General features: G+C 39.2%; 1 protein-coding gene across 1 annotated transcript in view; it reads left to right on the top strand.

Moving 5' to 3' along the window:
* The window catches only part of LOC121950125 (copine-8-like), a 77,528-nt gene extending 56,636 nt beyond the window's left edge, over nucleotides 1-20,892 (top strand). Inside the window, exons 12-21 of the mRNA XM_042496043.1 lie at nucleotides 600-675; nucleotides 3,904-3,960; nucleotides 5,509-5,570; nucleotides 5,863-5,909; nucleotides 8,875-9,056; nucleotides 14,261-14,388; nucleotides 18,119-18,221; nucleotides 19,373-19,430; nucleotides 20,180-20,253; nucleotides 20,680-20,892. Of these exons, the coding sequence (XP_042351977.1) occupies nucleotides 600-675; nucleotides 3,904-3,960; nucleotides 5,509-5,570; nucleotides 5,863-5,909; nucleotides 8,875-9,056; nucleotides 14,261-14,388; nucleotides 18,119-18,221; nucleotides 19,373-19,430; nucleotides 20,180-20,253; nucleotides 20,680-20,892 (1,000 nt within the window). The remainder of the gene's footprint in view (nucleotides 1-599; nucleotides 676-3,903; nucleotides 3,961-5,508; nucleotides 5,571-5,862; nucleotides 5,910-8,874; nucleotides 9,057-14,260; nucleotides 14,389-18,118; nucleotides 18,222-19,372; nucleotides 19,431-20,179; nucleotides 20,254-20,679) is intronic.
* Nucleotides 20,893-21,293: the final 401 nt, after the last annotated feature.

The raw sequence follows: 21,293 nt of genomic DNA, 5'->3' as shown, positions 1-21,293 counted from the left end.
TGTGGGATTAAAGTCACAGATCACACTACAAAAAAACACAACCTCTTGTTTTCCACTCTTGCAGTAAATACAGTAGAAAAATATAACTGTAGAGAGCAATATGTGACGACACTCCCAGCTGCTTTAAACGTACATTAACTATTAATACTGCCTGAACGGTCTCTTGACACATAACTTCATAGAGGCAGTCAGAGAATAAAGTCCGTGTTTATCTTTTGAAGCAATTGAATTCCCAGTGTTCAAGGGCACTTCATTGTTAATTTCGCAGGCAGTTTTTGACATTTCAAGGGCGTTTTGCCCTGAGCTCCCACAAATTGCTGATTCCGATTTCAACTGCGCTAATTATCTCCATGAAATTGGTTTCTACACCCACGCCTTTAGTAACCAAAGAGCTTGGGATACCTCTGATTTCTCCTGTACTTTGACGATGTGAATACACTGTAAAGGAATTAAGACATTTGAGGTTATTGTGGATTCTTTGATTCTTGTTATTGTGGTGTTTTATTTTTTGTTTTTTCTCACTGCAATGATTCTCATTTTGCAAAACAATAAGTGTTTTTATTAGCTTGGAGTAAAAGTGACTATGTGTTTTTTTACAGCCATGACTTTATTGGCGACTTCAGTACCAGCTACAGAGAAATGTGCAGAAGCCAGTCACAGTTCCACATCTATGAGGTGACAGTCTTCACACAAACACACACACACACACACACACGCACACACACACACACACACACACACACACACACACGTACTTTCATTTTTGTTATGGTTGTTTACCCTCTAGCCCTTTCCTTTACTCTATCCTGACCCTAATTTAACCTCTAAATTAGGGATGCGTCAATTGTGAAATTCTGGGCCTTCATCAGCAGTTAGTGCTGGCCATCGGCCATGAATATCTAATTTTAAACTGCACCAACTAGTCCCCATAGAAACATTCAGAGCTCTGCTAGAGGACACATTTCGCATAAATTGTATTTGTTTCAATTAGTCTTTTATTTGTTATGTTTGTATGCATGTGCGTATGTTAATATGTTTGTATGTTTGTATGAATGTACATATGGAAGCATGTTTATGTATAACTAAGTTTGTAATGATTTTGTAATGATTTTATCTTGTTAACAGGGCGTCCTTGCAAATGAGAGCTTGCTCTCAAGGGCCCTTGCTGTCTATGTAAAAAAATATATATTGTATATAAATAGCTCTGTTCATCCCAAACTGGTTTTCTATTGTCGCCGGGACAATGGGAAGCCTTTAGACTTCAGCCCTGCATTTTAGCCTGTGCAAAATAGACATGAGAGAAGTAAAAGCATCTGCCACTGTCATTGGTGAATGTCATCTCATTTGCCAATAGGCTTCTAGCTTTATTTACATAGCACTTTTATTAAGAAGGTCACAAAGGACTTTTCAGAAAAATGGCAGATTAAAGCAAACAGCAATAAAAACATTTGAAAACATGAAAATAAAATGCAAAGAACAAAGTGATCATAAAACATATAAACACGAGAGGATGAAATAAAGTTTAAGAAATAGCACAAAATGACCACGGGAAGATGATAAAGCCTAGCAACATATAAATGATTTAGGATGTCTGATCTCAATCAGCAGAGTCCCACAGTTTAGGGGCTCTGACAGCAAAGGCCTGGTCAACTTTGGTCACAAGCCAAGATCAGCAACATCCACTGATCTAAGGCAACACCCAGGCACGTAGGGGATCAATAAATCCTTGATGTAATTTGGAGAAAGACCATTTAATTCTGTAAAAGTTATTGGCCAATAAATCGGTGCATTCCTACTTTACACCAAGTCTTAACCCTCAGACAGACCTTTTATAAAGTGAGGACCAGAAAAAATATCTAATCTTAAGTGTCCTGACATCGGCCCATGCAAGGAAGATTCATATGCAGTGGTCAGTCAGAAGTTGTGTAAAAACTTCCTCTTGCACCATGTTTGTGTCTTTGTACAGACATCTTAAAAGTTATGTCCAGAATCAGCTTTATTGACCAGATATGTGCACACATACGAGGAATTTCACCCTGGTTTGTTTGCTGTGCTCAATGTACATCTACAGAAATATAAACACAGTTAAAAAAAAAAAAAAACAAGGACAAAAAGACTAGACAAAAGTAAATGTAAGCATTTTTTGTCTTAAGGTTTCTTAAGGTTATATGATCATTTGTTGTCATCTAACTCTGGATAGGGCTGCAGCTAACGATTATTTTAATTGTTGATTAATCTAGCGATCATTTTCTCAACTAATCGATGTGTTATTTGGTCTAGAAAATGTCAGAAAATGGAAAAGAAGCCAAAAAAATATTTAAATTTACTAAGCTCGAATCAGATAAATTTGACCCTTTATTTTCTTAAAGTGTTACTTAAACTGATAATTCTCCTCCATCTTTAATAGCAGCACAAGTGCTGCCATAGAGCAACAGACTGAGCTCACAAAGGTCAGAGAAGCTTGTGTTCAAAGTTTTGAATTTTTTGCATTATGCTGCCCACACAGTCGTGCACACATGAGCACAGGAACAACATCAGAAAAACCTCCTAAGGACATAGAGACCATAACGGAGGAGGCGTCAGTTTTTTTCACATTAATGTGAACATACAGTACCTTCTCTCCTCCTCTTGCCGTGTCAACAAACAGATGACAACAACAAAGATCTTGAGTAAAACTGGACAAAAACATACATCAGAGTTTGGCCACGCACTGAACTGCTGATTGTAGAAAATCTTATGTTCATTTACAGTAAAGTACATTACTTTGAACAGGTCACTCAAAATTTAGACACATAGACTTCGGGACAAAAATGTTCTCCTTGATTTAAAATGTATTTCATCCAGTGTGATTGCTGCTTCTCATCATTGGGATTACATCACCTCCTAATACTTATTCGGCAGTTTTGTATTTATTTGAGGGCTTACTTGATCATTTAAACTTTTTGGTCTATAATCCAATTCTAGCCATTAGACTTGCATGTCCACTCCTGCAGGAGGAATAAGTCAGCAATCATACATTGATTTTAGTAATTATTTCGCAGGATGCTATTTTCCCCTTTATCGAAACACACCGCCACGAGTTCCTCAAGACAGACTTTTTTTTTCTCATGCTCAGCGCAGTTCACTGGCCTGATCCATTAATTTCTACACCAGTTGTGTGTGAGCATACCATAAATCACTGAAGGTCAGGAGTCAGCAAAGGTGCTTATGAAGCACAACCTGAATCACTCGCTGTAGAGGCAGGAAGAGCACGGCGTTCTCTCTGCACACGTGCGCTGTAATGTGATGTCAGCCTGTCACACTTTTGTCATTTCTGCCTTTTTCTAATCTTCCCTGTGCTGGATTTTCTCTGTACTTCCTTAACCTCTTTAAACTGTCGTTTTGTAGGGGAGTGTCCTCGTCGTTGATTCTGGCCTCGACCCATTGCTTCGTGTCACCCGTCCTCTCTCTCCCCTTCTCACACTTAGTCTGTCCTATCAGTTATGATTATTATATAATCATTTTGTTTATTCTCTAAGGAGTTTTTTTTTTTTGTAAAACTGTTGACCTTTACACATCTGCTGTACAGACTATAGGTAAATATTGAAGTGAGAGGGTGGTGATGCTAAATTTGAGGGAGGTCAGAGTATAATAGGCTGAAATACTTGTCAGTTAAACTAAACAAGAACTCAAAACTCTGAATATTGCCGTTACCAGCACACTCGTAATACAAAATGAAATTATCACTAGGAACACAAACTTCTTGACGTGAGCAATTTTCTGGGAGACTTTTGAGGTTTTTGATGGTTTTAGTCTGACTTTGTTGGAAGCATTGTCTTTTGGCTGCTGAAATAGAGTAATCAGGATGCCTCAGTGCTCACTGAGAAACAACAAAGTGGATTCATGCTCATGTTTTCTCCACAGGTGCTAAATCCAAAGAAAAAAGGAAAGAAGAAGAAAAAGTACCAAAACTCAGGAACGGTGAGTCAAAATTTTGTGCATCTTACACTTAAGGCCCAATACTAAATTTCACAAATTGCTTTTCAGAGCAATGTAATTTAGTTTTCTATTTTCAACCTTGGGCATTGTTACAATACCAATTGTAAGAGAAAGTTTTGTCAAAAAGACAAATAGGCGACAGCATCAGAAAAAACAAACGAATACTATATACCAGATCACTCTTTAACCTTTTTTTCCAGATGTTTCAAACATTTTTGTTTACACTGTGTACTGTCAAATCCCTACCACAGTAGCTATTTTTCTTTATTTACACTTGTATGTCTTGTATGTATGTTGTATTTCAACCTAAAAAAAACATCTTCCTGTGGAGATTTTCCAGTGACTTTAAATCTGTGTGGCAACACTGTGCTTTTTTTTTAAATTTTCGGCAAGATCAGATTTGGTGCCACACACATATCCATATTGTACAGAATGTAGAATTCACAAGTTATGGCAAACCGGGCAAATCTGGCAACTGCCCTTGGACCCAAACATTTGATTTTTTTATTTGGTAATTGATTACTGACTACTGAAGTACAATATCAACAATGACCATATCATCTTTGTCCTGCATTATTCTCTGGTCTTGTCTTACATTTGTTTCAAAATGAAGCTCTAATACCTTTATTAGTTCATGATGTGCTCACATGGTACATTTTACTAAGAAGAGGATGTGTCTGAAGCCTGTAGGCCTCAATCAGACAGAGCGCTTTTTGTAGGTTGCACATCGCAAGGCACACCGCACCACTTTCTTGGAGCCTACATTTAAAAATATACATATAGCAGGAATGACTGAATTAGCTGTCTTTTTTCTGGTTTGTACTCCATGTGCCTCCACTTATTGTTGTCCCCATCATAGGAGCTCAAGATAAGGGAAAAAAATGCAAATGAAGATGGTTTTTTAACTCGAGGCGGTCAGGGTGCTCCTGCAGAAATGCAAGGTGCATCAAACAGGGAAACACGAGGTGCTCTGCAACACAAAAAGCAGTGAAAAAAAAGCGTCACTGTCATTGAAAACAACTACAAAGCACCGCTCAGGCTGCTGTAATGCACTCTGTCTGTTCGAGACCGAAGAGTTCAGAGGCATTTAGAAAAATCATCCAGGAGTGTCGCAGTGCAGGAATATTTGTTGTTTACTGGGTTTTAATGAAACTTGTATCTAAAGTGTGCTGTGTGCATTGTAGTAACAGGGGCCCAACAGTAAGTTTTTGTGTTGGAATCCAGATAACTTATTTCAGCCATGCTCTGAACAGGTGTTAGATTTGTGTTACATGAACTTAGCATGCATGCATGTTTTTGATGAGTTTGTTTTGGAAATTAAGTTGTGGTTTTGTTATAAACTTGAGAATAAGATATATTCTGAGGCAAAATAAAAACTGTTGGTGAGATGTTGAGTCTACCTCACCAGCCTGACACCAGTTTTTATCACAAAAATGACAAACCTATGATTGTTGTTTTAATCCGAGAACAAGGAGCTACATTAGTAAACTCTGTTCTCTTGTCTTATTCCTCTTCTTATCCTACTGGCAGGTCACCCTGCTGTCCTGCCTGGTGGACACTGAGCTCTCTTTCCTGGACTATATTAGAGGCGGGTGAGTTCACTATAAATTCTAATATATTTTCATATGATTCTGCAGATATTAAGCACCGACATAATTAAATCCAGAGTACTTGCAGTCGTGATGTTGTGTAGAGTCTGCAGAGACTCAGTCGAGAGGTTTACCGCACTGTGTTTATCTCTCAGCTCTGGTATTAAGACTGACAGCTGCCGATAACCCGCTGCTTAATTGCTCGCTGCTATTTGCTTTGAAGCATGCTGTGGTATAATCTGCCGTGATTGATGGTTCCACGTTAACTCCTTACGTGACTTGTTTTCTCTTGTAGGACTCAGATTAATTTCACAGTGGCAATTGATTTCACGGCATCAAATGGTAAGTGTTTTAAAGCTTTTGCTCTTATTGATGAAATCCCTTTAGCGTATTGAACAGATAAAACTTTGGTGGTTATCTGTTGGATCTTTATTTGATGTGAACTCTTTAGTAATTCCTTATCAGCCGGTTTTAAATGACTAATTCTAATGACACTTTAACTCGATTAGAGACAAAAAAAGAGGAAAGCTGTTAAAAGTTGGACAGTTACTTGAACATTATCTATTACTTTTGACTTTTGAGCTCTATGTTGAAACTCACCACACCCATATGTTTCAAATTACATTTCCTGTTCAGATCGTTGTCACCACATGTAGTCGGCGTTTATTAGGCCCCACAGGTAAACTGCTGCACATTTGTCAGTGACAACAATTTAACAACAAACAGAACAGCAATTCTGTGCAGAAGACTTTGTCATGGCTGAGGGATGTTCTCATTTTAGTGAGAGATGATTTAGTAAGTTAATATATGTAATACAATTTGGGAGCCGCCATTATGTTACGGGAGAAATGGGTGGCTGTCTTTACTGCCATCAAATCATTTTTCTACATTCCTGTCTTTGAGAATGTCTGCAGTAATGGTGATATTATGCATATAATTACATAATATTGCATTAAAAGTTTTTGTTCGAGCCCAAGTTGTTCAGATTTGCAAAACTACTAACAGAAGTTATTTTTGAGTATAAGAAAACTTTTCATTTCTTTTGTTGTACACACAAAGCAGGCTTGTCAGAGAGGGGCCATTAACATAGTGCCTGCTAATATGTGTTCACTTTTCTCCTCTTATAACATTGAAGATTATTTTGCCATTTTTCAACATTAACTTCATGTATTCAAGTTTGGGGTATAGTGTGACATGAAACAACATGCTTTATAGTGTTCTCTGTGTCTGTGGGGGCTGCCTCAAAACTTGCAGTACTTCCAAGAACCGGAGATGTCAGTATAATTGGAAGAACTACAGGTTATTTTCGGCTTGCATTTCTGGTCTCCAGTTCTGGCTATCCAGGGGGCGTGCTCTGGATGCATCCAAAAACAACTCCTCCTTCTTACCTCTCATTGCAAACTAGCTGTGCATCCACCAGGGAAAATGACATCATTTATGTTGGTTGCAGAGCATATATTGTTAATAAAGATTTACAGAGCTCTATATACAGTCTGTGTTGCAGACAGAGAATGTTACCTGGATATTTTTACAGTGAACTCGCTGACTCAGCTACAAACCGGAGAAAGCCTGTATGTGTGCGTTACTTTGCGGGAAAGTTTTGCTCCTCAATTAGACAGAGGTGTGCTGGAGACTATGGTTGGACTATTGGACAAATATTTGACAACTGACTGTATACATGACTGACCTTTTTTTTGTCTTTTTTTTTGCCTCCACCTACGAAGAATGACAAGAGCAGCTTCTCACAGTCAGCTAAGACAGTTTGTATTGAATAACGGATGAAAGCAGAGAGTTACAGCACAGGCAAATAAATGTCTTATTGTCCATATTGTTGTAACACATAACAGTGATTGATGATTCCTTTGACTTACGTTTGGTTTCTGAAAGAAAATAGAAAAATAAAGGGATGAAAGCAAAAGGCATTCACCATAAATGTAGCCTTAATAGCACAAATTAATTACATTGACATTCAAAAATGATCATAATACAGTATTTGAGGCTGGAAACTAGGTGATAAAAGGTACTGATAGGTGATAAGTGCAGTGATTAACATTTGTGAAAATTAATTAACTGAACAAAGGATAAACAAAGATGTGAAATTTGTCTTAAATCTGGAGAAAGAAAGTTGATTGTTGAGGTCGTAAAATACCAATGCTTTGGGTTTGTGGTTCAGTACAACCACACAAAGTGTCTGTATTTGACGGCCTGGAAATAAGACTCATTAATCAACTATATTTCATCAGAGTTACACACAGCATCTTTGAATTTCACTCCGAGTGGCAATAAAAAAGTCTACTCACCTTAAGCTTTAGAAAACCTGTATTTAGTATTCCTCTGTGTCATAGAGCTCTGTTCTTGCTCAGAAACCATTAAATACACATTTATGAGCCACACTATTGCACTGGCTAACATGTTTCTTTATTATGATGATCATAGGAGCTGTAGGTTATTTTTGATTAAATCTCATACGCACCATCTGCTGCCAGAAATACAGACAGAGCACCAAATGTGTATTCATCTGTAGCTTAAGAAATAGTCCCCCAAAAGTTAACTTTTTTTTCACCTGTTTGGATAATGTTTGCTGAAAAATGCATGAATTAAAAAACAAAAATGTAGTTCTGAGCCATTTTTGAAGATTCACGTCTAGGGAAAGATCACAAGCCCCAGACAGCGTACAGAAGTGAAAATATAGAACACCAGCCTTATCCTTTAATGTCACCACTGTAATTACAGTTTTTGATTCACTTGCATGTATTTATATTTATCTGTTCCGATTTTCCATTTGGGGCCAAAAATAAACCAAGCCGGATTTTTGTTTTTGCAGTTTTGTTTTTTTTTTTATCATTCCCTGTTTGTCTTTTTATGATCAAGAGCTGCGTTTTGCATTTACGGACAGAGAAGGGTAGTGTCAAAAGTTGTCAGACAAACCTGCATTATTTTAAAGTGATCGCAAGTTTACTTATTTAATTTATTTATGGCGGGAAAGAGGGTCAGCAGGTAGCTCATCATACTCTTAGTGACCAAGTTGCAATAGTGGCTTCATGTTACTAAGCAATAATTAAAATAATGTGGTTCCTCAAATTACCCACTGAAGTTTGAGACAACCAGTGAGAATATTTCCTCCACCAGTGCAGCTGTGCCTTGAAGAAATATTTGTGCAGCTAATGCTCCAGTCTGCGTTTTAACCTTCATCCACCCACTCCCCTCCTTTATATATTTTAATATGACTCACTGCCTTGGGGGAGCGGGCATAATTACAGTTTGATGCTGATGTGTGTTATATTTTGTTGAACCATTTGGGTCCCAGGCAACCCGTCCCAGCCCACCTCGCTCCATTACATGAGCCCATACCAGCTGAACGACTACGCCATGGCACTGCGGGCCATCGGAGAGATCATCCAGGACTACGACAGCGACAAGATGTTTCCTGCACTGGGCTTCGGTGCCAAGCTTCCCCCAGACGGACGGGTCTCACACGAGTTTGCTTTGGTAAGAGACAATTTAGTCCTATCATTATTCTTACATCCAGCCATCCACACAAATCTGCTCGTCATTTATCCTTCGAACTAAAGGTCCATAGCATGTAGGTGCAGTAGTTTTAGCTGGGAGATGTGCTGAAACGGCGATTTCTCCACATGCCACAAGCTCTCTTAGCTTTTTTATTCGAATAAATTCACAAAACAAATTCAAAAAATGTCAGGAATGGAATATTCTTACACCTGTTTTCTTTATTATGCTGAAAAGTACAACTGTGAACTGACTGAATTCAAGTTTCTTTCTTTCACTGAACTAATACCTGCTTATTTGTCTTCTTAACTCATCGTAAAACACACGTCATTTAAACTCAGCAGAAACAAAATAAAATACACAAAAAACATCTACTTAGTATTTCCACTGTTCCAACAATCAACAAGTCTGATTTGGTCTAAATAAACCTTTAATTTAACTAGTTAAATGTGAAAATATGCTGGCTCTGCATGCTGTTTTTATGCCTCTGCCCACGACTACAGTCGAGGGAATTTCCTCAAATTTGGCATAAATGTCCACTTGGAATCAAAAATGAACTAATTAGAATTTGGTGGTGACTGTAACTGCAAGGGTGTCACAATTTCATTTCGAAATCTAAAATTGATCAAAATGAACTTTCAGTTTTGATCATGAGAATCAAAAGCGGGATCACAACACCCCTCAACACACATATGCACATCAAAAAACAAAACAAAAACAAAAAATATCACAGCTGATGACATCTGTCTTTTAAAAGTAGAATTTTAACCTGTAAATGTAAACACAAAACTTGTTTGATTTGTTGATCTTTATAAATCAAAAGACTCAGTAGTCTAACAAAGGCACACTGTCAGTGCTGAAAAAAAAGTTTGAATCGAAAATATAATCGAATTGTGACCTTAAAATAGAAGAAGGAGGAATTGAAAGGACAATGCAGCCATGCTAGCAGCTCTGTGAGGCTGTAGACAGGCACAGCTTTGCGTGGAGGTTAGTGCTAAGGTTAGCATGCTAACATGTCAAAAGTACCCAATTACATGCCAATCCATCTAATAGTTGTTAACATAGTTTGTCGTCTTAAGTCAGATCAGGGACAAAATCTTAAAATGCAATGAAGCTTGTGTGAAATGCCGCTCCAATTTAGAACAACATTTAGATACAGTCCTGCAGTTTAAAAAATAAACGTGACTTATTCTCAGACAAGTGCTGAATATGTCACTGAGAATAAATGTTTTACTGGCCTTCATGCCAGCTGGAGGAAGTTTGTCTGTTACAGTGAGCGCACAGGCAACTTTCACGTTTGTCAAAGGAAGATGTGAAAAAGTTTTTATTAAAATAATGTAAAAAAAAAAAAAAAAAACAAACATGCAAAAGAAAAACTGTAAAAGTAAACTGAAAACACACACAGCATGCAACCAGGCACTTTTATACACGAATTCCTAATTATAGACAACAGTTTAAGGTGGGGTGGTGAACTTTACTGTCCAAAAACATGCAAAAATTCATCCATTCAGCCTGCACACACTGTGGTGATGAAAGCTAGATGAGCAAGTTAGTTCTGGCTGTGCAAACACACAACATTTATTTATTTATTTTTTATATATATATATATATATATACTGCCATTTTTGCCCTGCTGAAGAAACAAAGATGGTTTCATTTCTTTATGGAAATTATAACAATGTATGACAATCATTTGATAACTCTTAACTTATGGAAATCCTGCACACAGTACGCATTAAGGATCTGGATTAGCTGCGTCTTCCATTCAACGCTATTAGCATTTTACCGTGCATCTTTTCATCTTCAGCCTCCACCCATCCATTCATCCATACTTTACCACTCTGCCAATGTCAAGCGCTCCGGGGCTTTAGATGTCTTGACCACTCCTCAGCCACCCATAATCCTCTCCCTGGTCTACTGTCACTCCCAGATGTTGCTCCAGAGGCATATAGCCATTACAGCTGCTCAGCGTTGTGTAACAGCTTCCCCAGGGGTGCCAAACCTCCGAGACAAGACGCATATGCATTAATCTAACCATTAAGGATTTAACTTAGTCGGCTCTTAAAAAGGATGGTTGCAGCTGTTTAGCCGCATTGGGAGAAAGCCACTACTGAATCCGACGTAATTATGCAAGCTCCATTTACAAAGTAAAGGAGTCTCATGTGCTCTGTTTGCACTCACGAGCAAACGAAGCAGAGTTAGTCAAGATGGTTTCATACCGAGATAATTAGAAAGCCCAAAACATATGGACAGTGTAAATACTGTATTGTTTTCTTCTTTGTGAGATACTTTGTGGATAACTTCAGTCAACCAGACATCAGTTTAAATTTTTTGCAAAGGATGTGGAGACTGCAAAAAACATGGCAACAACTTTGTTTAGACATCTTAAAACAAGAATTGAAGCCAGTAGATGTGAATTTGTCAGGCAATTGAGACAGTGCTAATTATGTTTTGTCTGTATCTCACCAAAATGTTTTTTTTTTCCCATAATGCTTCTCCTGGTCCATTTCTTATGCAGAGTTTAAAATGCAAACAGGCTTGCCCAGGATACTGAAATGCTGCAATAGGAGAATAAACTGCCAACATTTCCCTAAAATATGTGTGATATTTTTAAATGTAAGATTGGATTTAACATCCTAAAGGGCCTGCAACCCTCCACAGCCTCTTATACTGGGTAATATTTTTCATAACATTGGAGTATTATTAATGTTTTGACCCTCGGGAGGCCATTTTTATGTCTTTGAGCATGCGTGTAATCCTATTATCCTGCAATTTTCTGCCAAACATGCTGTTTCTTTGAAAATAAATGTAATTGCATCCCAGCCATTTTCCCATAAAGGCATATAAATAGTTTTTGTTTTTTTTTTAATTATCCTTCAAGGGGGTTCTTATTATTACACTCCCTTCAGCTCCAGTGTCTCTGAATATCAAAACAAACTGCATTCAATTTGGTTTTAACTTTGATGCATAGTGTTAGAATATGTGAACAGTAGGAGACGTATTGTATGCAAGTTTTTCTAATTGCCCTTGAACATAACACATTTTTTAAAATATTAACTTGCTGACATTAAATCAATGATAGTGACTCACTGTATGTAAACTGTTCTCTGGTGATGTATAAAAGAACACCCATGGAAATAAAGGAAAATGGCTGAAGATACTTCTCACGCTGAAGGAAAAAAAGTTCATCATTGTTCTGGTTTTGCTTTTTTAGAGTTCCAGAAATTACATTAAAGCATAATCAAACCCACAGACACAACAGAATCAGGCCATTGTCTTTAAATATGCCCTTGCACACAAGAAAAAGACAAAGACGAAAGGCTTTCTCACTTGTCTCTGTGTGGAAGGATTTGGCAGATCTGTGCTGCAGCAGTTACAAGACATTTATCCCTGATTAAACAGAGCTTCTACTGACGTGATGATCAGTAGACACAAAGATATTCATTTTGGAGTTAACTGCTAAAATCCACTCTTTTTTTTTTCAAGGTTACATGTCCCTCATTAAGAAGATATACTTCATAGGAACCTATAAATGATCATTTGTGTATCAGTGACTCTGAAATGTTGAATTTGTGAAGAAAAATATCTGTCTTGCATGCTTCTGGTAAACAAAGAATCCAAAAACTTAGAACATTCTTGATGAATTGAAGTCATTGGGGTTTGTGTTTAACAACAGCAAAACTAAACCAAAACATCAGTTTACAAATTCTTACAGAACTCATTTAGTATAAACCAAGTCTCATTTGTCATACGCTCAGTACTTCCCAGCCGCTCAGCCCTTTACACGCTGTTTTCTCTTCGTCGAAAATTGTTGCGCATCTAAAAATAAATACGACCTCACTTCATGTCAATCACGATTGGACACTTGAGTCTGAAACTTTAGACTGTCATTAACATTTTCAGAACAGGTTTGATTATTCTGCATCATTAGCATTCGTCAAGAGCTGAGAGAGAGTTGTTTGACCGAGAATCAATGAAGAAAATGTGATGGTGGGACACATCTGATACCTGCAACAAGACGGGCGAATGGAGCGATAGCATGCTTTCGTAATTCAGATAGCTCACTTTTAACAGGTCAGATATTAATATTCAGGTGATTGATTATGAAGAGAAAGAGGTGAATCACACACACACACACACACACACACACACACACACAGAGTGAAAATGTGGAGAGGGAGGAAAGCTCACACCTTCAGGTTGCAGCTGTGCCAAATCTAATCTACGACACGTAGGCGTACACGGCAAGATAGGCAACTACAGCAGAGAGAAGCGAGGGCGGAAATGTAAAGATGCATTTTATATCGTATTGAAAATTTTTGCAACTAATAACACAATAAAATGCATCAGACTCAGTGTGCAAGATTTCTCTGTGTAATGTTTTTTTTGTTCTTGGATAACGGATTTAAAAAAAAACATTTAGGAAAAAAACAGACCTTTACTTTATCCAAACTAACCCTTCAAAACACCACAACAACACAAACTACTTAACGGATGGAGACAGCAGTAGACCAGCAGCACCTGTGTTCAGTGAAGTAAATTTACTGATTTTGACACAGAAGTCTGGCTTTGAAGAGAGCATCGATAAGTTTCACTTTTAGTTCAGTTCCCCGTTGGAAAGGCCTGTCTGTTGGGGAAGTGCTGAGTATACGTCTGGATGAATGAGACTTGGATTGATTGAGGACCCCTGTGACTGCAATTCATCAAGAATATCTGTTTTTGGATTCTGCATTCACTGGAGGCATGTGAGAAAAACAGTTTTCTTAATGAATTCAACGTAACACTGGATAAGTGATATATGAGTGATCATTTTGGGGGTAAAGTATTAATTAAGTACAGCCGCAAAATTAAGGCCATCAGGAATTTAAATCAGTCAATGTTATCTTACGTGATTGTATTTAATGACTGTACTGCTGTCAGGGAGCCAACTTCACACAAAAACCTCAGCATAGTGTCAGCTTGCCAACCCCCCTCCCACAAGCTTAGTTATTCTCGAGCTGCCAAGTCATAAAGAACGGTGTTTATGGCTCTTGTCTTCTTCTCTAAACACAAATCTAGTCAAAGTAAGTTCCCCACAGGCATATCTGAAGACACCCCGAGGCCTTCTGTTCTCTACTACTGGACTTCTCTCACAGTGATTCAGAAACTCTGCACTTAAGTAATTTTCTCTTTGTGTTTTTGTGCAGAATGGTAATCCACAGAATCCATACTGCAACGGTATCGAGGGGGTGATGGAGGCCTATTACCAGAGCCTCAAATCTGTGCGTCTCTATGGACCCACCCACTTCTCCCCCGTTATTAACCATGTGGCCAGGTAGGTCCACTATAATCACAGCCGGGCATGAAAAACAAGAGGCTAAATCACAGCGCAAATGTCATGGAGTACAAAGCCACCACAAACATTTACTGTTCTGCTTTGTTGATGTAGCAGCCGTGTGTGTGTGGGCTGCTGGACAGCGATCTGTGAAGCAAAGGGAGGAGAGTAAAATAAATGTGCTAATAGTTCCGTCACCTGAGAGGAATCAATACTCATTGTTACATGAGCAGCAAACGCAACAGTCTGGGTGACCAGTCTGCAGGACCGGCTGCCTTAAGGATCCGTTAAACAGATCTCACCTCACAGTTGAAGAAACAGCGCTCTGAATAGCAGTAAATGTCTCACCTCCCACCATTTCACAAATAAACAGTAAATGAATCTCAACAGATACAAGAAGAAAATATGTACTAGTGCTTCACTATTGAAAAAAAACACTGTAATGAGAGAAATGAGGGCCCTCAAGTGCAGTACAGTTTTTACAGAAACAACACATTATGAATGCAGAAAAGCTCTCCTGTTGTTTTAAATATTTAAAACACATAATATATACTTCTTGTAGATACTACCAGAAACTGCCTGCAGCTCTTGCTCAATTTACACTATTCACCACTGATTAAAAGTAATGTGTTGTTTTGTAGTACAGGACTTTCCAACTTCCATCTGACGTTTCATATTCCCAGATCTCGTCAAGACTGACTGTAACAAGCACTTTTCCCACCTTTCATCATCAGCTTTCAAATTTCCTCTCTCTCTCTCTCTCTCTCTCTCTCTCTCTCTCTCTCTCTTCTCTTTCTCTCTTTCTCTCCTTTCCCAAGTGCCATCCGCCCACTCAGCCTGAGAATAGCTGCATTGTTCAGCACTCACTTCTGTGGAGCATCTGACCTAAACCCAGGAAGACATAGCTCGGAAAAAAATATATATATATTGACACAAAATGACGTCATATTCCTAATTGTCCAACTGTGTGTGCGTAAGACTGTTATCTAATATACTTTAAAAATATTGTCCTGTGACATCACTTTAAATATTTCACCCTGGTTTACAGAAAACTGATTTACTATAAATTTAGAGATTAAAAGTAGGCTTGACTCAAAGGTGTGTCTGTCTGTTTAAACCATGGTGTCTCTAATGCATCCTGTTTCAATAAAGATTAAAAAACAACAGCACTTGATTATTAAAATCAAAGACACTTACATATAACTGTAAACATAATGCTTTAAATAACTATAATCTTGATTTTTAAGATCAACAACAACAACAAAAAATTATTTGGCATTGCATACATTATTTGGGCACAGGTGTTTACTGTCTAATTGGACCATTTGTCATGTCATGCCTCTGCAGCAGCGACAGTCATGGCTGACTGTGTTACGTTTCTAGGTTGTCCATCCATATGAGTGTACGTACGTACACTCCCATTCTTGTGAACACGATATCTCTTGAGTAAAATTCCTCAAATTTGACACAAACTTCCATTTAGACTCAAGGATGAACTGTTTCGATTTTGTTGGTCGTCGTGACCTCATAAATCACGTTTTTGGCCATAACTCAATAATTCATGCAGTAATTATGAAAAACTTCACACAAATGTCTAATAGGTAAAATGATGAAGTGATGACATTTTATATCTAAAAGGTCACAGGTAAACCTCACTGTGACAGATATTGATTTGGTGACATCTTGGATGTCCATCTTAAAACTGTACTGAACTGTACTGATCGTACAGATCTTCTGTGCTGGCGGGTTAAAGATGTGTATGAAGCATTCCTGTTTGTAGTTTCTTCTTTGAAGGTCTGTCAGCTGTCATGGCGACATATAACTGCAGCTTGACTTTTTGCAGAAGCATACAACCACAGGGCGGTTTTAAATAACATTAGATGAAGTGATCAGTGTGGGCTAATAGCCTAACAAGGGTGTTTTGTAATAAGGTAATTGCAGCAGCAATGTGGTTTGACACAGGGGGGTATTACAGTGATACTTAATATAGTGAGTTCATTTTGTACTTCCATAAAGTTTGTTGATTAGTGAGAGAGATGGAAATTAAGAATGATATTATGACTTTTATTCTCTAGTATGGGTTCTCCCTGAATGTCTTTAAACTCTGAGCCTCCAGTTTATATCTCACGCTTTCCGTTAAAAAAGGTTTAAGCCCTCAAGCTCAAGCCAAGATAACGGTGAAGACATCATCAGAGTTATTTCTCACATTTTAGAAAGCTCCTCCAGAGCCACAGAAGGCATTACACAGCAGATTCAAAGGCAGAGTAGTATTCTTCATAGCCAGTTAATTGGTCCTGATGTGTTAAATCAGAAGAGTGCCCTTTCTAAATGAATATAGAGACTTAGATTTCAGCTGGAAAGAAAAGTCAGAATATCCCTTTTAATGTTACTAAAATGCTTAAAGAAAAGTAAGAACGTTACAGCTTTCTGGACGACAACAGGTTTGACTGATAAAGTAAAACTGAAACTGAACTGAGATCTGTTCAGTTGCCTCGTGTCACGTCAGCCTCAGATCAACAGGCTTGTAAACCTGCCAAAAATACCTGCTACATCCATATAATAATAAGTTTTAGTTTTAAATTGCAAAACCTTTTTCCACTACACTACTCTGACATTTTGGAACCCCTAAAATTGCGACCTTAGACAATGCTGCCCAGCTCGTTTTAGTTTGAAAACTGTGGTGTGTTTTAGTCTGGACGGGCGAAAACTGAGCCTTTTTGAAAATGATGACACGGACATTTGCATTTACTTTCTGATTGGGTTTTTTTCAGTCGCAACCTGTCAAGTCAAAACACTGTAGCTAGGTCTACATATCCTTTGTGATTTCCTCCTTCTGTGCGTTACTCCTTTCCCATTGCCATGGTTTGCCCTCAGTGGGGGATAATGCTCCCAGCTGTTACCGCTCTAATACTGTATGTTGCTATATTTGCTCTGCAAAGATTGTTTTGTCCTCTGCTGCCTTGACTACCTTACACTCATGTGTACACATGTGTTTCTTATAGTAACAGTTTCACCTTTTTATCAGCCCAGGCAAAGAAATCTCTGGTCATCGTTCTTGCAATTTCTGTGGTATTTTCTGTAACTAAAAAGCCAACTGCCAATCTGTTACCTTTACATCGGCACTTGCATGGCCAGTGTACATCAGTGGATGGATGGAAATTCATTCTGAGACTGTGCTTGTGTGTAAGGAGATTGTTTTGACAACAATGTAACAGATGTGGCTAAATTCTGATCTATGTATACATGAGATTTTCTTAACATGGAGTTAGAAAAAGTTGTAACCTCAGATTTGTATTTGTATAGATCACAACATTTTCATCTACATGTGAAGCTTCCACTGAACCACGAGCTGGGGTTCAACTTTTAAGCTCCTCAGGCTTGTAAAACTGCTAAAAATCAAAACTCTGCATCAATTCCTGGCAGTTCTGGTTAGTTTTTTGTGCTGCCAACATATTCCTTTGAACAGCTGTGAACTAGAAATTTGACTGCAATTTATTATGCCACCTACTGATGAAAATCCTACTTTTCATGCTGTATAAATTGGTTTTGATATGTTAAATCAAAGGAGTGCCATTTCTAAATGAATATAGAGACTTAGATTTCAGCTGGAAAAAAAGTCAGACTATCACATTTAATTTAATAGGTTGAAAGTGGCCGTGGAAAGGTGCCGTCTTTCTGTCTGCCTCTATTTTATTTTTACTTATTTGACTCTTGCCCTGTCTTCATGCAGGTATGCATCAGCAGTGATGGACGGTTCACAGTACTTCATCCTGCTCATCATTTCTGACGGCGTGATCACGGACATGGCACAGACCAAGGAGTCCATAGTCAATGTACAGTACCAGATTTAAACTCAGTCTATGTACTGTATGTTTGAGTGTTCCATCTTTATTGGTAAGACGGGAGACTTTGTGTTGCCAAAAATATCTTAACTTGTAAACAATAACAAATGGCATTTACAGTGTCATGGACAGCAGCAGGTCATGTGCTGTATTCTAATATTCATTCAGTTAATTTACTGTATTACATGTGAGGAGACCTGGAGGTTCAGCCACGATTAAATCATGAATGGAGACCCCAACAAGCAAAAATTTTGAAAGAGAATATGAAGACATGTCCTTCTCCTTTAGTGCTTCACTTTACCCTATACTCATCTTCACTAATGAGGGAACAGGGGGTCAGCCAGGTCAACCCCCCCCAACACACACACACACACACACACACACACACACACACACAAAAAAAATAAACAATACAGCCTTGTTCAGCTCTAATAACTATGCTTTCTAATTAGAGTGATCAGAGTTAATGTGTGTGATGATTTTTCATAGATTTGGAGCCTCAGTGGCCTGTGCTCCTGCTGTTCTGCATCACGCAGCCCACCCCCCCATGTGTCCGTGTGATGTAATATTATTGTAAAGTAAGATTGGAGAGTAATTATTTACTAGCCTGCAGAGGATCCATGCCCCTCATATCTCAAGCAATTTGAGCATCCGCCTAATAACCACGGGAAGTTATGAAACACTAAAAAACCTTCATTCATCATTCATCACTCGAACTGTACTTTGTTGTCCCACTTGGCCAAGATTTAATAAACAATATTGCGATGCGGGGCAGAAGTTCAGTTGCGGCTCAGGGCATGAGGAAGATGTAAATGGGAGTCATTTTTAAGCTGTCAAGCTTTGGGAGATTTAGAAAAAGTTGTAGATGCATGAAATTAGAAAACTCTGGCTGGACGAGAGGCTTTATGAGACCGGCTGCAGAGGCCAGATGGATTTGGATATAACCCCGTCTGTCATTACAATTGCATTGAATTTTTGCTATTGAGGTTCCTCACTATAGACTGTTAGCTTACAGTTAGTAATCCGCAGGGGTATTTCACTGACAGCCTGCGGCGTTAAAGATAGCAAAGGGTGAAAAGAACGAACACTGCCTCTTTCCCCGCCTTTGATGAGCCTATTTTGTCTCCTTCCTCCCTTTACAGGCTGCATCTTTGCCCATGTCAATTATAATAGTCGGGGTCGGACCAGCGGAATTTGACGGTAAGCACGGTGAAGATCACGTGCATGTGTGTGCTTTTCGTGCAGACGTGTGCGTGTGTTTATGTGTGTTTATTAGCATGCAGTAATCCATCGCTTTCATTCTACTTCCTATCTTGCCTCCCACACGGTTCAGCCCTTCCTTGTGCAGCTCTTCTTTACCTCTCTCCTCCGTTCCCCTTCCCCTTTAGTTCCCCCTCCTCCTTCTCCTCCACTGACTCTTAGGTTAAGTGGATGTGAGAATTCTCATTTGTCAGACCAGAGGTGGTGCTTTTTTTTTCTTTTTTTCCAAATAGACAGTGGCCATGTTTCGAACCTCACTCTTGTGTTGTCTTGTTTACAATTCATGGAGCAGTCCTCGGTAAAAACACTCACAATGAGCAATTAGCCTGCAAAGTCAACGGGATTTCAACAATTGTCACGCTATATGAAGTCAGTATGCACGGTTGCATGATGTCCCCATGGTGCACATCGCTGGGCTCTGCTTAAACATATTCCAGCGTGTTTCAGCGCTCTACGTACACAGTTGTGTGCAGCTTACGGCTCGCTGGCTTCACGCTCAGCGACGCACATTCTGTGTACTCATGCCGCGTTTGGCATTACCAACACTCTAAGGAAATGTAACTCAGTGGCATGCTAATGGCTTCAGCAGATTAAAACACACAAACTGAGTGCCATGTTTGCTCAGCGTTGCTTTGACATGGCTGTTCAAGTCTCCTGACAGGGCGTGACTGATGTGCTCCCCTTCTCAGAAATGATCGAGCTGGACGGGGACGAGGAGAGGATCTCATCCCAAGGACGATACGCTGAGAGGGACATTGTTCAGGTACACACAGAGTATTCCCACAGAGGACATGGATGACTGGCTGTGAGACTGTTTTGCTCAGCAGAATGTCTTTAGAGAAATGTGATATTTATGATTAATGGGGGAAAAGGTCATATTGCTTGACCCTCTGCTGTGCTCTTGTTCTCAGTCTGCCATTCTTCTGTCTTCCACCTGCTGTCTCATTTCTCTAAACTATACACACCCTCTCCTCTGTGTTCTTTTTATTCTGTTCTTTTGTCTTGTCTCATATTTATCTAACCATATTCTCTCCTCTCCTCTTTTTATCTTCTCTCCTCTTCTTGTTTCCTTTCTTTGTTTATTCTCCTCACCTCTTTTCCTTTTCTCTCCTTTTCTCCTTTTCTTGTATTTCCTCTCCTCTGCTTGTCTCATTTGCTGTCCTTGTTTCCTCTCCTTTCTTCTCCACAGTTCGTTCCTTTCAGAGACTACATTGACCGACGAGGAAACCATATCCTCAGCATGGCTCGCCTGGCTAAGGAAGTACTTGCCGAAATCCCGGACCAGTTCCTGTCCTATATGAGGACCAGAGGGATCAAACCTGGCCCCTTGCCACCTCCTTACACCACCTGTCCTCCACCGGCTGTCCACCCCCTCCTCTGCAGACGGGTAAGCCGAATCTAAAGACCAAGGCCTCGCTTCAACACCGGCCAGCTGGTTCTACTCGTCTATACTCTCCTCTCTCTGCTTCTTCCTCTTCCTACTCTTCACTGGAAGCTTTTGAGCACACGGCGAACCTCGGCCGCTCTCTCATGTTGCACTTTCGGGGACGTGTAGGCCATGAGCCGTGGGCATGACGCGGATAACCCCCGAGTGGAATGCTTTTACAAGAAGGGACATTTTCCTTAGTGGATGAAGGTTGGGGTTTTGAAGGGTCATGGCGGAGTTGTGAGATCGGCAACTTCCACTAGGAAGCATTAACAGTACAAAAACGGACCACTCGAGGTCATCAGAATGAAACGTCCAAACTGGGGAGACACTGTTCATTTGCGATTTCTATTTCCACTTTCTTTATCTTTCACAAT

This window comes from Plectropomus leopardus, chromosome 11 (genome assembly GCF_008729295.1).
Source record: "Plectropomus leopardus isolate mb chromosome 11, YSFRI_Pleo_2.0, whole genome shotgun sequence".
NCBI lineage: Eukaryota > Metazoa > Chordata > Actinopteri > Perciformes > Serranidae > Plectropomus > Plectropomus leopardus.
This window is presented reverse-complemented; position numbering and strand designations above follow the sequence as displayed.